This window comes from Macrotis lagotis, chromosome 4, assembly GCF_037893015.1.
Source record: "Macrotis lagotis isolate mMagLag1 chromosome 4, bilby.v1.9.chrom.fasta, whole genome shotgun sequence".
In the NCBI taxonomy this organism is placed as follows: Eukaryota; Metazoa; Chordata; class Mammalia; order Peramelemorphia; family Peramelidae; genus Macrotis; species Macrotis lagotis.
The window spans coordinates 277,744,462-277,762,073 of record NC_133661.1 but is presented as its reverse complement, the minus strand read 5'-3'; the positions used below and the strand labels follow the sequence as shown (position 1 = coordinate 277,762,073).

At 37.4% G+C, this 17,612-nt stretch overlaps 1 protein-coding gene across 2 annotated transcripts in view; it reads left to right on the top strand.

The window, feature by feature from the left end:
- FNTB (farnesyltransferase, CAAX box, subunit beta) overlaps nucleotides 1-17,612 on the top strand; it is a 93,467-nt gene that overhangs the window by 28,067 nt on the left and 47,788 nt on the right. For both annotated transcript variants that reach the window (XM_074236110.1, XM_074236111.1), the window contains exons 3-4: nucleotides 7,260-7,332; nucleotides 8,156-8,247. In XM_074236110.1, coding sequence (XP_074092211.1) covers nucleotides 7,260-7,332; nucleotides 8,156-8,247 — 165 coding nt within the window. The remainder of the gene's footprint in view (nucleotides 1-7,259; nucleotides 7,333-8,155; nucleotides 8,248-17,612) is intronic.

The window sequence follows — 17,612 nt, the reverse complement described above, 5'->3', positions numbered from 1 at the left end:
AGACTAGATGACATCTGAATCACATCTAGCTCTAGCTCTAGCTATCTTTGTCTGAGGAGTTGCACTTGGAAAGAAGGGGGCCATCTCTTTAGATGGGCACTAGGTGGTGCAGTGGATGGCTTGCTGGATTTGGAGCCAGAAAGACCTTCCTCTTGAGTTCAAATCCAGCCTCAGACACTTAATAGGTGTATGACCCTGGGCAAGTCACTTCACCTTGTTTGCCTCAGTTTTTCATCTGTAAAATGAGTTGGAGAAGGAAATAACAAACCATGCCAGCATTTTTGCCAAGAAAACCTCAAATGGGGTTACAAAGATTTGGACAAGGCTGAAAAATGATTAAGTAATAATAACATCTCTTCAGATACTGGGCAGAGGACAAGAGAATCAGGATTACTGGAGATGGCTTTGGATGTGAGGCAATCAGAGTTAAGTGACTTGCTCGAGGTCCCACAGCTAATAGGTCAAGTGTCTGAGACCAGATTTGAACTTCCATCCTTCTGGTCCCAAAGCCAGTTCTCTGTCAACTGTACCACAAGCTGCCCTAGGGCAGAATATAATGGATAATTGAACAGATCAGCCTTAAAGAGGATAATGGATTCAGAGCAGGAATGATGGCTTAAGAGATCTTGTGTTTATATAAAGACTGAAAAATTATCTTCTGTGGGGGGTTGGGGGGAGGGAAGTAAGATTAGGGGGAAAATTGTAAAACTCAAAATAAATAAAATCTATTAAAAAAGACTAAAAAAGAGATCTTGTGTTTATGGAGATGTTCAGGGTGGGGGAAGATAGTATGATGAGAATGAAGAGTAGAAAGAAGAATATCAGAAATTAGATTATAGAATTGGCATCCCATGCGACTATCCCTATCAGTGACTGAAGTGAAATGAAGATATAGGTCATGAACAAAGAGTTATTGAATCAGAAAGCTAGGTATTTGAGGGGACATCAGTATATTGAAGTTTCTTACTAAGGGATCAGGGGAAATTGATATTGCAATATCTGATCAGTAAATGGGGTTAGATTTCCCACAATCTTTTCTGTTTTGTCTGCTCTTATGTTTGTTTTCTTGAATTCCTTCAGTTATCCTATTTTCCAGGCTTTTAGCTATGAGATCTTTCTATACAGTTTCTGTTAAAATTCTAAGCTATTATTATGTTTATTGCTACATCCAATCTCTCTTCCAAAGAAGCAGCCTCATTTTCCTTTGGGAGTATTCTAACTTTCTTTTACTCCATTCATTGTACCAGATCTCTTTTTTGCTTACTCATTTTTTGGTCTTTCTGGTAATGTTCCTTCAAAGTGTGTTGTGTAACATTTATTTCCTTTCAACTATTTTTGTTGTTTTATTTAGTGCATTGTCATCATTTTGAGGTGATACCATAGACTTAAGTTTAGGAACAAGTACTCATCTGGGAGTTCTCTGCCTGACTCTTCCCAAGCCACTAAAAAAAACAGGTTCTGAAAATATTGATATTATGAATAATTAAGAGCATCACTGAAATAATGGCAGTTCACTATTTTGGTCTGTGTATTTCAGATAGATACACAGAAGAATGATTACCTTTTTTGTTTATTAAGGGGTTATTTTTTTAAATTAGTCTAATAAATACTATAAATTTCTATTTTTAAAGAGAGCATAAGTAATTTTTTTTCAGATGTGAAAATAATTAAAGTGGCTGATGGGAATTCTTCTTTTAGTCTATAGTCATTGATGAAAATTTTACTTGTGTTTAAATCTGCTAAGAAATTATCTTGGTAAACCCTATCAGTATGTCTTTCAAGCATTTTCCACATCTTCAGCAGGCTTCCTCTGGCCTCAGGCTCTGTCCTAACTTCCCAGCATAATGTTTCTTTGGAATTTTTATTGGGGGATGGTGAGACTCATCAGAGTAAGGCCAACTCTGTGGGAAGAATTGAGTACATCTTTTTGTGCTCTCTAAAATTATATGTAGGAACAACCCAAGAGCTGAAGAAATTGGAAAGGTATGAAATTGAAATTGATCTAATAAGATTAGATTAGAAAAGTGCCTTCATTTCTTTTTAGTTACAGAATTCACTTAGGGGGCCAGATCTTGATAGAAATTTACTTAGACTTCTGATTGGTTTACCCCTAATGGAGAGGCCCCTCAGTGGACTGAGATTAGAAATAAGGATAGAAAGGCAGAGAATAATGTCTCCTTGGTCAGAAGAGGAAGAGTGAACTAATTGGTCTGAAGTGTAGTTTTGTGTTAGTATTAGAAATGCTGATAAAATGTGCCATTGAGAATTAAACTAGGAAATCTTCCTGAGAACAAGCACTTTCAGAATAAAGATTGCTTTTACTTTCTGACTGAGTTGTCTTTCTCCTCCCCCTTTTTCTTAATTGGTTACTTCTTAATTAGATAATCTAATTGAAAGCAGATACAGGAGGGGCACGGTACTCTGATGGGCCTACTACTTGCTCTGATGGGCCTACTACTTGCTCTGATGGGCCTACTACTTACTCTGATGGGCCTACTACTTACTCTGATGGGCCTACTACTTACTCTGATGGGCCTACTACTTTTGCTGAGATAAAAACTGAACTAAACTCCTTACCCTTTCCTTTATCATCTCTCTCACCCTCCTCTGCTATAGATAGATTCAAAGAACCTTAAAGCATGATGAGACCTTTTGAGATCATTATTTTGTAGGTGAGTTATATAATGCTGTTTGAAGTTATTAGGCATCATTTCTCTTTCCTGTAGTCTTAAAAATCTAATGATATGTAGCTCTGATTCTTTTGATGATGATCTCTTTTACAAACACAGAAGTACTGCCTTACAAAACCCCACGTCATTTCATTATTGGATTAAGACTTAGATATTAGGAGTCTTGACTCAGTTTATTTTTCTTTGCCATAAGTTCTGAGAATGGATTGCTACCTGTTGATCTATGAATAAGTGGCACAGTGTAGCATGTTTCTGACCAATATGCTGATACTGATAAGATTCCAAAAAAAAACTATTCTCTACAACAAAGGAAAACAGAAAACCTATGACTTTAGGTCACCAATTAGGAGATGAGATATCAATGAAGTTATAATAGATTACAGAGGGCTAGTCACTGAAAATTAAAAACCTAAGGAAGTGTTTTCCATTTCTATGAAGAAATATCTTTAAAATGCAGAGAAAGACAAAGAAGGCATAGAAAGTATTTAATGGCTCTATAATTGGAATAAGAAAGGGAACTTGAGCTGGACAGCCAGAAGCCCTTCGAATTGTGGTTTCCAATTGACTGTAGAATGTAAATTGTGGTTTCTGCAGTATAAGAAAGTCTCTACAGAGAGGATGTTATTGACTGTTCTCACCCATGTAATTTCTCTGATATGATCTCTAGGTGCTTTTATTCAATTCAACAAGCATTTATTTTGTCATTTTTTATTCATCTTTTGTTTTTATTTCACCTTCATTTCTTAATGTTTCCTTCCTCCTGCCCTTCTCCTCAAAGCTATCTCTTGAAACAAATATTTAAAAAGAGGGAAAAAAACAATTCTGCAAAACTAAACAACACATCTACCAAGTCTAACAATATATGCAATAATCCCCCACCTCTGCACAGAAGGCAGGAAGGTGAATTTTCTTAACTCTTCTCCAGGCCCAAGTTTGTCAACTAGCATTTATTAAGCACCTACTTTGTGCCAGGCTTTGTGCTGGATGCTGGGGATACAAAGACAAAAATGAAACAGTCCCTGCCCTCAAGGAGCTTACATTTCTACTAGGGGGAAACAACATGTACACAGGTAAGTAAATACAAAGTGTGGATAAAGGAAATACATAGCGATTTGGGGGAGGGATGTAGGAGGGTAGTATGGCAAGGACTGACAAGTGGGGGAATCAGGAAAAGTGATTTGGGCCACTTGAGGTGCCTGTTTGTTGAACCAAGCTTTGAAAGGAGTGATGGATTCCATAAGATGGAAGTGAGAAGGGAGAGAATTCTCTGTACACAGAGATACAGGGACAGGGAATAGTTCAGTTTGCCTGGAACATGGAATTAATGGGGATGAGAAGGGATATTGTGTAAATGTAGTAGCAGGGGCTAGAACCAGACTTTGAGAGGCTTTAAATACCAAACAGGGATTTGTATTTTGTCCTAGAGACAAAAGGGAGCCACTGAAATTTCTTAAGCAAAGGGAGGATATGATTACACTTATGGTTCAGGTTATTTGGCAGTTGTATGGAAATTGTTTATTAGGAAATGACTGGAATGGTTTAAGCTAGAAGTAGTAATGGTATGAATTGGAGTGATTGTAATGTGTGTAAAGAAAAGGGTACAGAGTTGAGAGAGGTAGTGGTTGAATCAACTAGACTTAACTAGATGGTGAAGTGTAGGATGTGAGTAAGAATGAAGAGATGAGGATGATTCTTGAGTTCTAAACCCAAGGGACTGGAAAAATGGCATTTTCCATGATAAAAATAGGGAAATTGGGAGAAAATGAGTTTGGTGGGAAACATAATGAAACTTGTTTTTGATGTGTTGTTTTAGAATCTGCCTGAGGGACATTAAGTGAAGCTATTCAGCTGCCTGGAGAAGACAGAGGACTAGCTAGAGAGAGATGGGGACTAGATATTTAAATTTGGGAGTCTTCTGCAAAAAAAGACTGTAATTGAATCCTTTGGAATCAATTAGATTACCAAGAAAGTTATGTAGAGAAAGGAGTAAGAAGCTAGGATAAAGCTATGGGGAATAGCCGTAAGTGGTGGGAAATAGATGATTAGCCTACAGAGTTAATGGATGATGTTGGTCTGCTTAAAAAGAGAACAAGGAGTGAGCTAAGTCATTGAAACTCAGAGGAGAAAATATCCGTGAGATTCAAGATATTCAACAGTGTCACATACGGTGGAGATGTCATAAATAATGAAAAGAAAGGAAAGGTTTTTAAATTATTTTAAAATAAAGAGATTATTGGTGACTTTGGAGATGGTAGTTATTGGTCAGTAGGTGGAATCTGAAAGTTATGAGTAGAAAAATGAATGGGAGGTTTGAGAAGGCAGAGACAAAGAGTATAGACAACTTTCTTTGTTGTCTAGGAATTTGACTGTGAAAAGTAAGAAAGACTAAGGACAATACTTCGAGGAGCTGCTGGGGCAAGTGAAGTTTTTTAAAAAGGATCCAGGTGAGTGATACCTGGCTGTATTTTTAGGCCTCAAGGAAGGAATTAGTTGGTAAAGAGATGTTTGAAATTTAAGAGAGAGAGAAAGGAATGATGATCAAAGGGGCAGTTTCATTTCCATTACCTGAAAAGAGGCCTTTGACAGCTGGAGGAGACAGGATCAAGGACCAAAGCAGAAGAACTTGTCACATCTAGGCAAAGGGTCACATATTCTGACATGTAAGCAAAGAAGAAGAAATGAGTATGTTGAGGGAATTTGAAGTATAGAAATGGGGGATAGAGGGAGCTTGTGATGTCTTTTTTTTTTTTTCAGTAAAATATTAGGCACAGTCTCTTGCTGAGGGGAAGAGGAGAGGAGATAGTATAAGAGATTTCAGGAGAGATTTAGAATAATACTGAGTTCCTTGAGTGGCATTCACTAGTAGCTGGTTGGAGCTGGGGAAAGTAGTGAGAATAACCCAAGGTTAGGGTTTAGAAAGAGATAAGAAAGTTGATGAGACAAGGGAGCAAGGGACTAAAGGATAAAGAACTGGTTACTAGGGCCTAGATTTTTAAGGTGATTTTGCATGACTTCATAGTTGTAATGGGTTTTGTCTTTCTTTCCTTCTCACAATGGAGAGGGGAGGAGGTGGGGGAAAGAGAAAAAATCTGAAATTGAAAGTAAAATGGAATTTTAAAAAGAAAAGAAAGATTTGAAAAGGAAGGGAATAGAGGCCAGAATGAAGCTGATGCCCTGGGAAAACAAGGAGCAGCTGGCATGACTGGAAATTTTGGGACGGTTGGAGAATAATTTCAGGAGGGATGAAACCCAAGAGACAGGGAAGGGAGAAGAATGATACAGTCAAGAAAGAGAAATTTAAAAATTGTGCAGTGGAAACGATGAGGAACTCAAGGGTATGACTATAATGAGATTAGTACTATTGATGAAGTAGAAGTCAAGCAGCAACACGTAATTTGAAGTATATGAACATGAGTTGGACTGGGGAAGAAAACTATGAGCTCAGCACTGAACTGGAAGTAGGATCTATATTAAGTCAGATGGAGAGTCAGATGGAGACTATCTCAAGAAGGTGAAGTTGCTAAATGATGGAAGCTAGGGGAAGGTATGGAGCCTATTCTTTTCCTGAACAATGTATTGGGAATATGAGACAAAATATTTTCAGTACAGCAGAGGGTACCCAGGGATATAATGTTTTCTTCTTTAGGAGGAGCCAGATTTCTATGATCGCAAAGAGATGTAAGGCATATGAAAAGAAGAAGCTTAGTATGTAGGCGTTTGCTAACTATAGAATGGAATTTCTGTAGGACATACTAGAAAGAGGGGGAGAGTGGTCAAAGCGTTTGTAGAAGAATGGGTTATGAGGGAGCAGGGCAAATGGTAGCAGGAGAGGCTCACTACCTAGTCAGGCTACACTTCTGAATTACAGGGATTCTAATTGGAGAAAAGAGCTTGCCAGTTATAGGACAGTGGATTATTTGAAACACTTTTGGTAGTGTTTTGTCTTTAAAAATAGTTTTATGAACTCCTTCCATTTTTTTATGCTATAGTCATTTTTTGATATATGCTCCTGTCTCTCTTCCCTTTTTGAATTCTCTTTTGTAACAAAGTAACATAATTAAGCAAAGTAGCAAAACTACTTCATCTGATATTGTATAAAACCTGCTTGACCTGTAGTTCTTCACCTCTGTTCTCCTGAACCATGATTGGTCATTGAGTTCAATCTGAATTTTGTTGCCTTTTTGTGTTATTTTGTTTACATTACTGTAATCATTGTACATATTATCATTCTACTTTTTCTTTCTTTACATCAGTTCATATATGCTTTCCCTTATTTATCTGGCTTTCTCATATTCATCATTTCTTAGGTTACAATAATAATCCATTACATTCATGTGTTACAGTTTGTTCAGCCATTCTCCAATTGAAGGACACTCAGTTTGTTTTCTTTTTTTATTTTCCATAAAAAATTTATCCACCTTTTAGGACTATAAAAGTTGCAGGTTATTTATTGTATGACCATGGTGAGGGGAAGAGAGTATATGTATGTTTAACTGTCGGAGGGAAGAGGACTATTCATGTAAAGTTTTCATAGAAGGCTTATTTATAATAAGCTCTTTGTTTTTCCAGACTTATTCTGCATAGAGAGAAGCATTTCCATTACCTGAAAAGAGGCCTTCGACAGCTGACAGATGCCTATGAGGTAAATCAGCTCAGGAGCACTGAATTTAAGACTTTTCCAACTGACCAGACCAATGATCAGATAAGTCTCTCTACTCTTCTCTTTTTACCAGCAAAAAGCCTCCTGAAATTATGTTTCCCAAGGTAGGATTGCACAATAGTACCATATATCTGTCTCCTTCATGAGAGAAAGCCAGGTTGTTGATCCCCTTCCTTCCTTCATGAGGCTTCAAAAGAATATCTGGAGCCAAGAATTCCATCTGGTCAGGCTATCCTGATATTCAGATTAAAAACAACAACAAACAAACCAAAAACTGGGAATCTTTTTGGTGTCCAACTGAATTTCAGAGTATTATATCCTTTTTGGTATATAATGTTGTCCTTTTCTTTGAGTTTTGAACTTTTTGTCCTATAAAATATTTCAAGCATCTGTCTAAGATTATTTTTTGTGTTAGTCTATTTGATGATACCAATATTTAATAATAGGTTTCACTAAATACAGAAAGTCCCTTTCCTCCCCTGACTTTCTGATATCCTCAGCAAGAATGTCAACAAGCTTTTGTTTTCCCTTAGACTTTTCAGTTCTGTTACTATTGGTTGAGGATCTACTAGGTTTAAAATGAAATCTATTGTTGAAATCTAATTCCTTTGTTACTTTTATCAGCTCCTGGGTAAGGCCACAGCTTTTCAGAACTATTTTCCTTCCTTTATTGATTTTTATCAATAGGGGATCTTGACTTCTCCCTCACCAGGCTGCTTGGAGTGAGACAGATGATACCATGTCAGCATTGTCTTGGAGTGGTATGAATAGAAAATATGTTTTCTTCCCTGTCCATCTCTCACAGTGTCTGGATGCTAGCCGCCCTTGGCTCTGCTATTGGATCCTGCACAGCTTGGAGTTACTGGATGAACCCATTCCTGAGTCAGTGGCTTCAGAGTGAGTTTGGGTTTTAGCCACCTTAAATTTGGTTTTGGGGCTCTCTTCTTAATTTTATATCAATTTTTTTTTAATGTGAAGAATCAGGAGATTACAGAAAAAAAATCTTGCTTTCTTGACACATAGGAACTTTCTAAAATTTTCCTCCTTTTTTTTAGTTTTTGCTAGGCAATGGCTTGTCCAAGGCCACACAGCTAGGTAATTATTAAGTGTCTGAGGCCAGATTTGAACTCAGGTACTCCTGACTCCAGGGCCGGTGCTCTATCCACTGGGCCACCTAGCTGCCCCAATTTTCCTCCTTTTCAAAGGCCCAGTGAGAATTTTTAGATAATTCAAATTTTAAGGATCCAACAGGAGGGTTTTGGCTTATTCTCTGGCCTAATATCTTTACCAGTTCATAGTCTTTTAAGAAGTAAATTGATCATCAGCTCTGATCATTTGAGTAAAAAACTATGATCTTGGTGTAAAATAGGTAATGGTTTTGCAGTCACTGGTACCATTCCTGTAGGGACTCATAGGATGGTATCATTTCTATCAGGCATATTATAATGGAGATTACCATATGAAAGGAGGTTGACCTGTATGATCCTTAAAATAATCAGATTCTCTAATTCTAGGTTTTGTATCAAAGATTGACTTCTTTGGGGAAGCTTTGCTAACTCTCATGAAGCAGATTCTTTGTTCTTCCATAAGTATATGGAATAAGTCCCTATAATATCTCTCACTTTTAGGAAAGTAATACTCTAGCTGGTAACTATATAGTACCTTGGTGGTGAAAACTCTCTAAAACAGACCCTTTATTCATAATTTTCTTAAATGTTCTAATGTATAATTGGAGATTTAAGAAACTGGATTTTTCTTAGTCTTTTGTGCAGATGGTATTCTGTGTGCAGTACTTTTTATTAGAATATTCCCACTGTATATATTTTGGAGAGAAAAATGAATTCTTCAATATTGGGAAGTTAATTTTTATTTTCATTCCTAATAAAAAAGATGAGTTAGGAATTTGAATTTAGTATCTGTCATAATGAGAAATCATACTTTCATTTGAGGAAGACAAGTAGTAGTTTTATAGACTATTAAAACTGGGAAGGGACCTTTGCTATCATCTAGTCTAATATGCATTCTCTGAGGCTCTGGAAAGGCTCTCCAGCCAGGTTCATTTTTATGCATCAAGTGGAGGCAGCTGTGCCAGGATACATGGAACCCAGCTGGTGCCCTGGCCTAGGTCACATTGTCGTGCCATAAGAACAGAACTGCACATTGTCTCATTCATTCTTTCTCAACAATAACCTCCCATTCTTGGTTTCCTGGGTGTAGGGTGTCTTGTGATGAATGTGGATGGTGGGGATAGTAAGGAATTGCACTTTGAACAAATCCCTTCTGAGAGGGAGTAAAATAATCTACATTGTCTCCCATCATGAGGATGCTATGGGCCAAATTTCTTTTAACAGTGGAAGTGGAGTTGGCAGAACTTCTGAAATAACAAGAATTTATTTGTCAAAATTAATGCCCATGTGCTTTTAAAATACCACTTGGGTGAATGGCATTTTTTTCAAATGGCAATGAAACACTATAGGGGAGCATGCTAATCAATGTATGAAATTTAAAAAGATAAAAAACACAATGTAATTATCACACTTTGGTGTGAATTTCAGATATCGTGGGTCAAACCAGAGTAGGATCTGGCTGGAGCAAAGGAGATAAAAGAGCAGGAGGAGCTAATGTAATAGAAAAGTTCAGGTATAAATTAGATTTGAACATTTTTTTTTCTAGATGGCATACCTGATTAGTGTTCTGTAATTGTGCAAAGTCTTTGACTTCTCCTAGGAAAATAAATAGTAGAAGTCTTCCTTTGTGTTGCTTCTGTGACCTGACCCAGTTAGAGTGATAGTAACATTAGTCAAGCATTTTTATGTTTGGTATTTGGGAAATTGCTACCTCACAATATCCTCACTAACCTTAAATATGACCTTTCTGAATAAAAATTATACAGACTTACTTAAGAGTTGTACTCACTTTCAAATAATGCGTTTTGAGTGTAGGAAATTACATGGTCTATGGTAATTCCTGTTAGTGAGCTAGATATGCATTATCCCAACCACTTGATCTGGGAAATTGTGTATGTGCATGTACATGTGTGTAAAACAATTATTCTCTCCTTAAAGCTATTTCATTATTTTAAAGTCAGGAAATTTTCAGATTATTCATTTGATTTTGTGATTTTGTTTAATGAGAAAAACGTGTAGCAAATGAATTCTTAATTTGTTTCATTTCTGATGAATAGCACTGAAATTGAGCTAAGATTTTAGCCATAGGAGAGTGACTTTTTATTTGTGGGTTTTTGTTCCTGCCAGAAATGATATTTTTTCTCTTAATTTTATATTTTGTTTACTGCTAAATTTCTGTTACATTTTAAGAACAACTTGGGTTCCCTCTGGTGGTCAACATTGTTCTTGCCAAGTCCTGTATCTGGAGAACAAAGATAATAGGATTTACTAGTAGATTAGAGCATCCAACCTAATTTGAACAGGAGTGTGTTCAAGTCATAATATTTTTATGTGTATTGTCATTTAGTTCTTTCAGTTGTGTCTGACTTTTCATTACCCCATTTGGGAATTTCTTGGCAAAGCTACTTGGAGTGATTTGGCATTTCTTTCTCCAGCTCATTTTACAGATGAGGAAACTGAGGCAGACAGCAGCTAAGTGAGTTGCCCAAGGGTAGTGTCTGAGCCCCCGACCAAGTCAGTAATAAAATAAGACCGGATCACTCCAAGAATCATTATGGAGAGAGGCCCAAGAATGGCTGAGAAGTAGCTATCTTCGTGAAAGATCCCTTTGATTATTTCAGTAATGTGAATGATTTGATGTCACTTAATTGGTATAAAGATGTCTTGAGAGAGTCATTATTTAGAGAGACTAAGGTATCTTAATTTGTATTGAAATTTTGTCTTATATTTAACAATTTTATCCCAATTCATATCAATCCCATTTGTCCTTAGAATAGCTTATATTGGATTATTTCAGCATGCTAATCTTAAATCCTCCAGTCATCTCTATGGCTCTTATCTACTCCTTTTGGGTTTTCTGTATCACTTTGATTATGGATCTTGGATTCAGACACTGTTCAACTTATGTCATGTCCATTTATACTGCACTCATACCACAATCATCCTTGTTGATATCTTCATCATTTCTAGTCTGAACTATTATAATAATCTCCTAAATTCTTCAAATAGTTATTGGATCAAATATAAATTCCTGTTTGTCAAATTAAAATCCCTCACAATCTGACTCCATCCTGCATACATTATTCCCTGTCACACATACTACACTCCAGCCAACCTGGTCATCTTGTTCTTCTGACTCACAATTCCATTGCTTGCCTATGCCATGTCTAGAATGTAATTTTACTCACTTTCACCTCTTGGAATCATCAGCTTCCTTCAAAATTCATCTCAAGTGCCACCGTATTTGTCAATACTTTCCTGAGTACCCCATTCACTAATACTTTTACTCCCTAATTATCTTATATCTATTTTATATCTGGTTGCTTGTTTTTACAAGATTATAAACTTTTCAATAAATTAAATTTTATTTTTTTAATTAGTGAAAATCTTTCTTTTCTTTTTATATGCCCACTCCATTTGAGACTGAAAAAAGACAAAACAGGTGCTTCTAGGTGGCGCAGTGGATAGAGCACTGGCCCTGGAGTCAGGAATACCTGTGTTCAAATCCAGCCTCAGACACTTAATAATAATTACTTAGCTGTGTGGCCTTGGGCAAGCCACTTAACCCCATTTGCCTTGCAAAAAACAAAAAAACTAAAAAAAAAAAGAAAAAAGACAAAACCCTGTTGCAAATATACATAGTCAGATAAAACAAATTCCCACACTGGTTCTGGGGGGGGGGGAAATGCCTCAGTCTGCACTCTAAGTCTCTCATTAAGTCTCAGGGTATAAGTAGCAAATTTTATCATGACTCCTCTGGAATATTCTTAGTAATTTTGTAAATTAGAGTTCTTAAATTTCAAAGCTATTTTTATTTTAGTTCCTAAGATTCTTGAGAACAGTAGTTTCTGTTTTCTTCCCTCCCTCCTGTCCCTCCTTCCCTTCTTTCTTCCCTCTTCTGCCATCCCTGCCTCCCTCCCTCTCTGTTTGATTCCCTCCCTCCTCCCTCCCTTCTTTCCTTCCTCCCGCCCTCCCTTTCTTCATATTTATATTCCTCAGAATCTAGAACAGTAACTGACATTAGATGCTTAATTAATTTTGTTTATTGATTGACTGATTGGTCTTCCTGCCTCTAGTCCTTTTCTCTATCTTCTATAAATTTATTATTAATTAATATGATTAATTCACAGATATTCCTATGCTCAATAAGTTTGAGAGGCTTCTTTTTGGATCTATGATAAAACACACGGGTCATTTAAAATCCATCTCAGCCTTGCTTGAATATATCCTTCCACATTGATTATACATACAGTTTTCCAGCCAGACCATCTATTTGCTTTCCTTTCCACATTTCAATAACCAGTCATTTTAAAAAAATTTTATTTATTTAAGACAGTGGGTTCAATGACTTGCCCAGGGTCATACAGCTAGGCAATTTTTTAAAGTGTCTGGGGTTGGATTTGAACTTGGGTCTTCCTGACTCCAGGGCTGGTGCTCTATGCACTGCACCACCTAACTGCTCCTCCCACCATAGCATGTACCTTTATCTAGAAGAGGACAATGGAAGTCCACCTGGGTTTAAAACAGATTAGGGAAATGATAGGAATAAAACAAAAACAAAGTGAATAGGCATAAGTACAAGGAAGTAGATCAAAGATAAAAATGGTATGAAATTCAAGATGGGAAATGACTACATGAGTTTGACTGAGAAAGGTCTTCAGGTATAGACTGAGTGAGATAAATATAAGCAAGATGGCAACTTGTGTGTGGCCAGGCTTTTTGCTGGGGGCTGGGGAGACAATTCACAAATCTTGCCCTCTCAAAGTTTATATCCTACTGGGGGGATTCATCATGCCCACAGATTCAGAAATACACCATGTATACAAACTCAGAATAATTGAGAGGGAACAATTAATTACTGAGAAAATTAGGAAAGGAGGTAGAGCTTTAATTGAGCTCTGAATGGAGTACAGATTTCTAAGGGGCAGAAATTTATAGAGGGAGAGCATTTCAGTTAATCCAATAAACATTTATTAAGTGCCTACTCTATTCAAGGCACTGTGTTAAACATTAGTGATACAAAAAAAGACAAAAGACATTTCTTTCCAACAAGGAGCTTACTGTCTAATGGGGAAGAGAAATACAAACAAATATATGCATAACTTGTTATTAATCAGGATACCTGGAGATGGCTCTGGATGTGAGGCTATCAGGGTTAAGTGACTTGCCCAAGGTCATACAGCTAGTAAGTGTCAACTGTTTGAGGTTGGATTCAAATGCTCTTCCTTCTGACTCTAAGATCAGTGCTCTATCCACTGCGCCACCTAGCTGCCCATATACAAAGCAAGCTATGTGCAGAATAAAAGAAAATAATTAATAGAGGAATTAAGAGGGGTTAAGGAGGGCTTCCTGGAGAAGGTGGGATTTTAGTTGAGACAGTGAAAGTGAGGGAGGTCAATAGCTGGAGCAGAATGGAAGAGGGAGAATATTCCAGGTCTGGGGAACAACTAGAGAGAATGCCCTAGAACTGAGAGACTGAGAAAAGGCTGCAAGTGTATGAAGTCAGGAGATGGAAGAGAGGTCAAAGTAACTCTAAATCACAGCCAATAGAGAGATAAGTGTTTTCTTGCATTTTCAGAACAGAAAAGATGCTTTTAAGGCTTAGCCAGGTCATGGAATTTGGAATCCTGGCTGAAAAGTTATTCAGGCCATGGCAGGAGGAGTGAGGTTCTTTGAGAGGTCCTCTCCTACTCTAGGTTCTTGCCACTCCTCCCAGGGCCTTTGGGGTTTAGCTGAGTTCCATCCCACACATCAAGGTAACTTGACACAAATGGAGGCCATGGATTATGTAAGGATGGTGTAGAATCCCATATTGTAGAAGATTGATTTCTCACCTCCGCTATCATAGACAGGGAGGAGCCAGGGACAGTATAATATAGAACATGGAAATTTCTTAAAACATGTGCTATCTTTTTGGACCCATATGCAAAGGCTTTCTAGTTTGGTGCTAGTACTGAGCTTATACTCCACTGGTATAGCATTCAAGAGCCCAGGGTCATTATTTACCAGCATTTCACAGGGATATGCACATATACACATACACATAGTGGCACATGTGTGCATATACATGAATATGTATATTGGTATGATGTGTGTGTGTGTGTGTGTGTGTATATATATATATATAGTTTTAAAAGAAGTTGCCATCTTGCTTCTATTTATCTCACTCAGTCTGTACCTGAAGACCTTCCTTGTACTTATGCCTATTCACTTTGTTTTTGTTTTATTCTTATCATTTCCCTAATCTGTTTTAAGTCCAGGTGGATTTCCATTGTCCTCTTTTTGATAAAGGTATATGCTACTTTGCCATATGCTACTTTGCTGTTAACTTTCACCTATGCTTAATGAGTATATCTGCTTTCCACTTCACCATCCATGTCACTGGTTTAAATGTTAATTATAGAAGAGGCTCAAGACTAACCAGTAATTTATGTCCCACAAAACTGATGCTAAATCATTGATATTTTCTCATATAAGGTCTTGTAACTAGTTAGCTCTCCTGTTTTGCAGATAAACTCCTTGAAAAAGTAGCTTATATGCTATCCCTCTCTTTTCTCTCTTCTCAACCCCCTGACTTATGACCTCAATCAACTGAAACTGTCCTCTCCAAAATTGTCAAACATAATCATCAAATAAATCTAAAGGCCTTTTTAAAAAAAGTTCTCATTCTTCTTGACCTCTCTGAAATATTTAACATTGTGGATTACCTTCTCCTGAATAGTGTTCTCTTCTTTGGCTTTTTGGGACATTCTTGGTTCTCTTTCTACCTGTCTGATTCTTCCTTTACAGATTGTTTTTCTGACTCTTCATCCATATCATAGCCATTAACTGAACCCGTTATATAGCCCAGTACTCTGTCTTGCCTCCTCTTTTCTATCTACACTCTGTCACTTGGTAACAGCCTCTTCAGGTTTATTTATCATTTCTAAGCAAATGACTCCCAGATCTATATATCTACCCCAGTCTCTCCCCTGATCTCCTGTATCACAAACTGCCTTTTGAACATTTTTTTAGGTTTTTGCAAGGCAGTGGGGTTAAGTGGCTTGCCTAAGGCCACACAGCTTAAGTAATTATTAAGTGTCTGAGACTGGATTTGAACTCAGATACTCCTGACTCCAGGACCGGCACTTTATCCACTGCGCCACCTAGCTGCCCCCCTTTTGAACATTTCTAATGATGTTCTGTAGATATCTCTTAACTCAAAATGTCCAAAACAGAACTCATTATCTCTTCCCCCCACAAGTCAACCTGCTTCTGAATTTATCTATTACTGTGAAGTGTACTATCATTTCTTCTGTTATCCAAGTGTGCAGCCTTAGTGTCTTCCTTGACAACCCCTTCACCCTACATATCCAGTTAGTTGCAAAATCTTCTTTCTGTCTCCACTAACATCTGTTCTGTTCTCTCTATTCTGCTACCTCTTCAAATCTATAAACCAGACCTCTAGAGATCACATCTATGAGGAGTAAGTCACTGGTTCTTTATCCTCTGGTATTATGCAGCTTCATCTTCACCAGTCATTGTGCAGCTATGCACATATAGTTCCATCTTCTTTCCACTTCTTGCTCTGAGAACAATAATCAATTGCTTCTGAAAAGCTGACTGTCCCATTGTTCTTCACACCATTTTTTCCAGAGTCAGAATTTCTTTCCTTGACCAATATTCTGCATATGTTATCTCTTCTATTAGAATGTAAGCGCCTTGATGGCATAAACTCTCACTTTTATATTTATATCTCAATTACTTAATACATAAAAAGAGCTTAGTCAATGCTGTTCATTCATTCATTTTTTCACTCACACATCTACCACCCTGGTTCAGGTAATCATCACCTCTGGCCTGGACTATTGCAATATCCTATACAACATAAATCTAAATCCTATTCAAACTCAGACACCACCTTTTATCAGATCTCTCTCTCTCTCTCTCTCTCTTTCTTTTTCTCTTTCTTTCTCTCTCTCTCTCCCCCTTAGTGCCTTTTTCAAGGTTAACTTATTTTTGTTTCTGTCATATCTATCTTTCTGTTTATCTATACCTATATATGTACATGTTGTTTCCCTCATTAAAATTTAAGCGCCTATGTGGTGCAGTGGATCAAACACCGGTGCTAGAATCAGGAGCATCTGAGTTCAGATGTAACCTCAGACACTTAATAATTACCTAACTGTGTGACCTTGGGCAAGTCACTTACCCCCCCCCCCATTGCCTTGCAAAAAAAAAAATTAAGCTCCTCCAGGCAGAGTCAAGATGGCAGAATGGTACAACAGAGTTCCACAAAACTCTTTAAACAAATCTAGAAAATTCATTACACTGAATACTAAGGTGAAAATCCAGAAAAAGTCATATGGAGTTATCTGTCCAGGCTTATTTGGGTCTGTGGACAGGGTTGGTTAGGAATGTGCCATGTGAGCATCTAAGCAAAAGCTGTGCACAAGGAGGTCCTAGACTGACATAGAGATACCACATCCAGAAGAGGAGTTTGTCATCCATTATTCAGTTCCAGGTTCGATTGAAAAGGGAACCTCTGTACCCTGGTGGTCTTGTGTAGTGGAAAGATCCTGATTTTTATCCAGAGAAAGATTAAGTTAAGAAGTCAGTCTTAGCAGTGGTGTAGCTCAAAAGTCAAGGGAGAACAGTATCTAACTTACAAAGGAATATTGGAGGCAGATATCCCAGCCCAATGGGAGCCTGTGGTTCTGCCACTCAGAACCGACAGCTTTCCAGCTGGCTGATAGGGCAGCAATTTATTTATTTATTTATTTATTTGTTTATTTATTTATTTTAAATTTTTGTTAAAGATATTATTTGCGTTTTACAGTTTTCCCCCAGTGTTGCTTCCCTCCCCCCACCCCCACCCCACAGATAGCACTCCATCAGTCTTTACTTTGTTTCCATGTTGTACCTTGATCCAAATTGGGTGTGATGAGAGAGAAATCATATCCTTAAAGAGAACAGAATTCTCAGAGGTAACCAGATCAAACAATAAGACATCTGGGTTTTTTTTTTTTCCGAATTAAAGGGAATAGTCCTTGTACCTTGTTCAAACTCCACAGCTCCTTATCTGGATACAGATGGTACTCTCCTTTGCAGACAGCCAAAAATTGTTCCCAATTGTTGCACTGATGGAATGAGCAA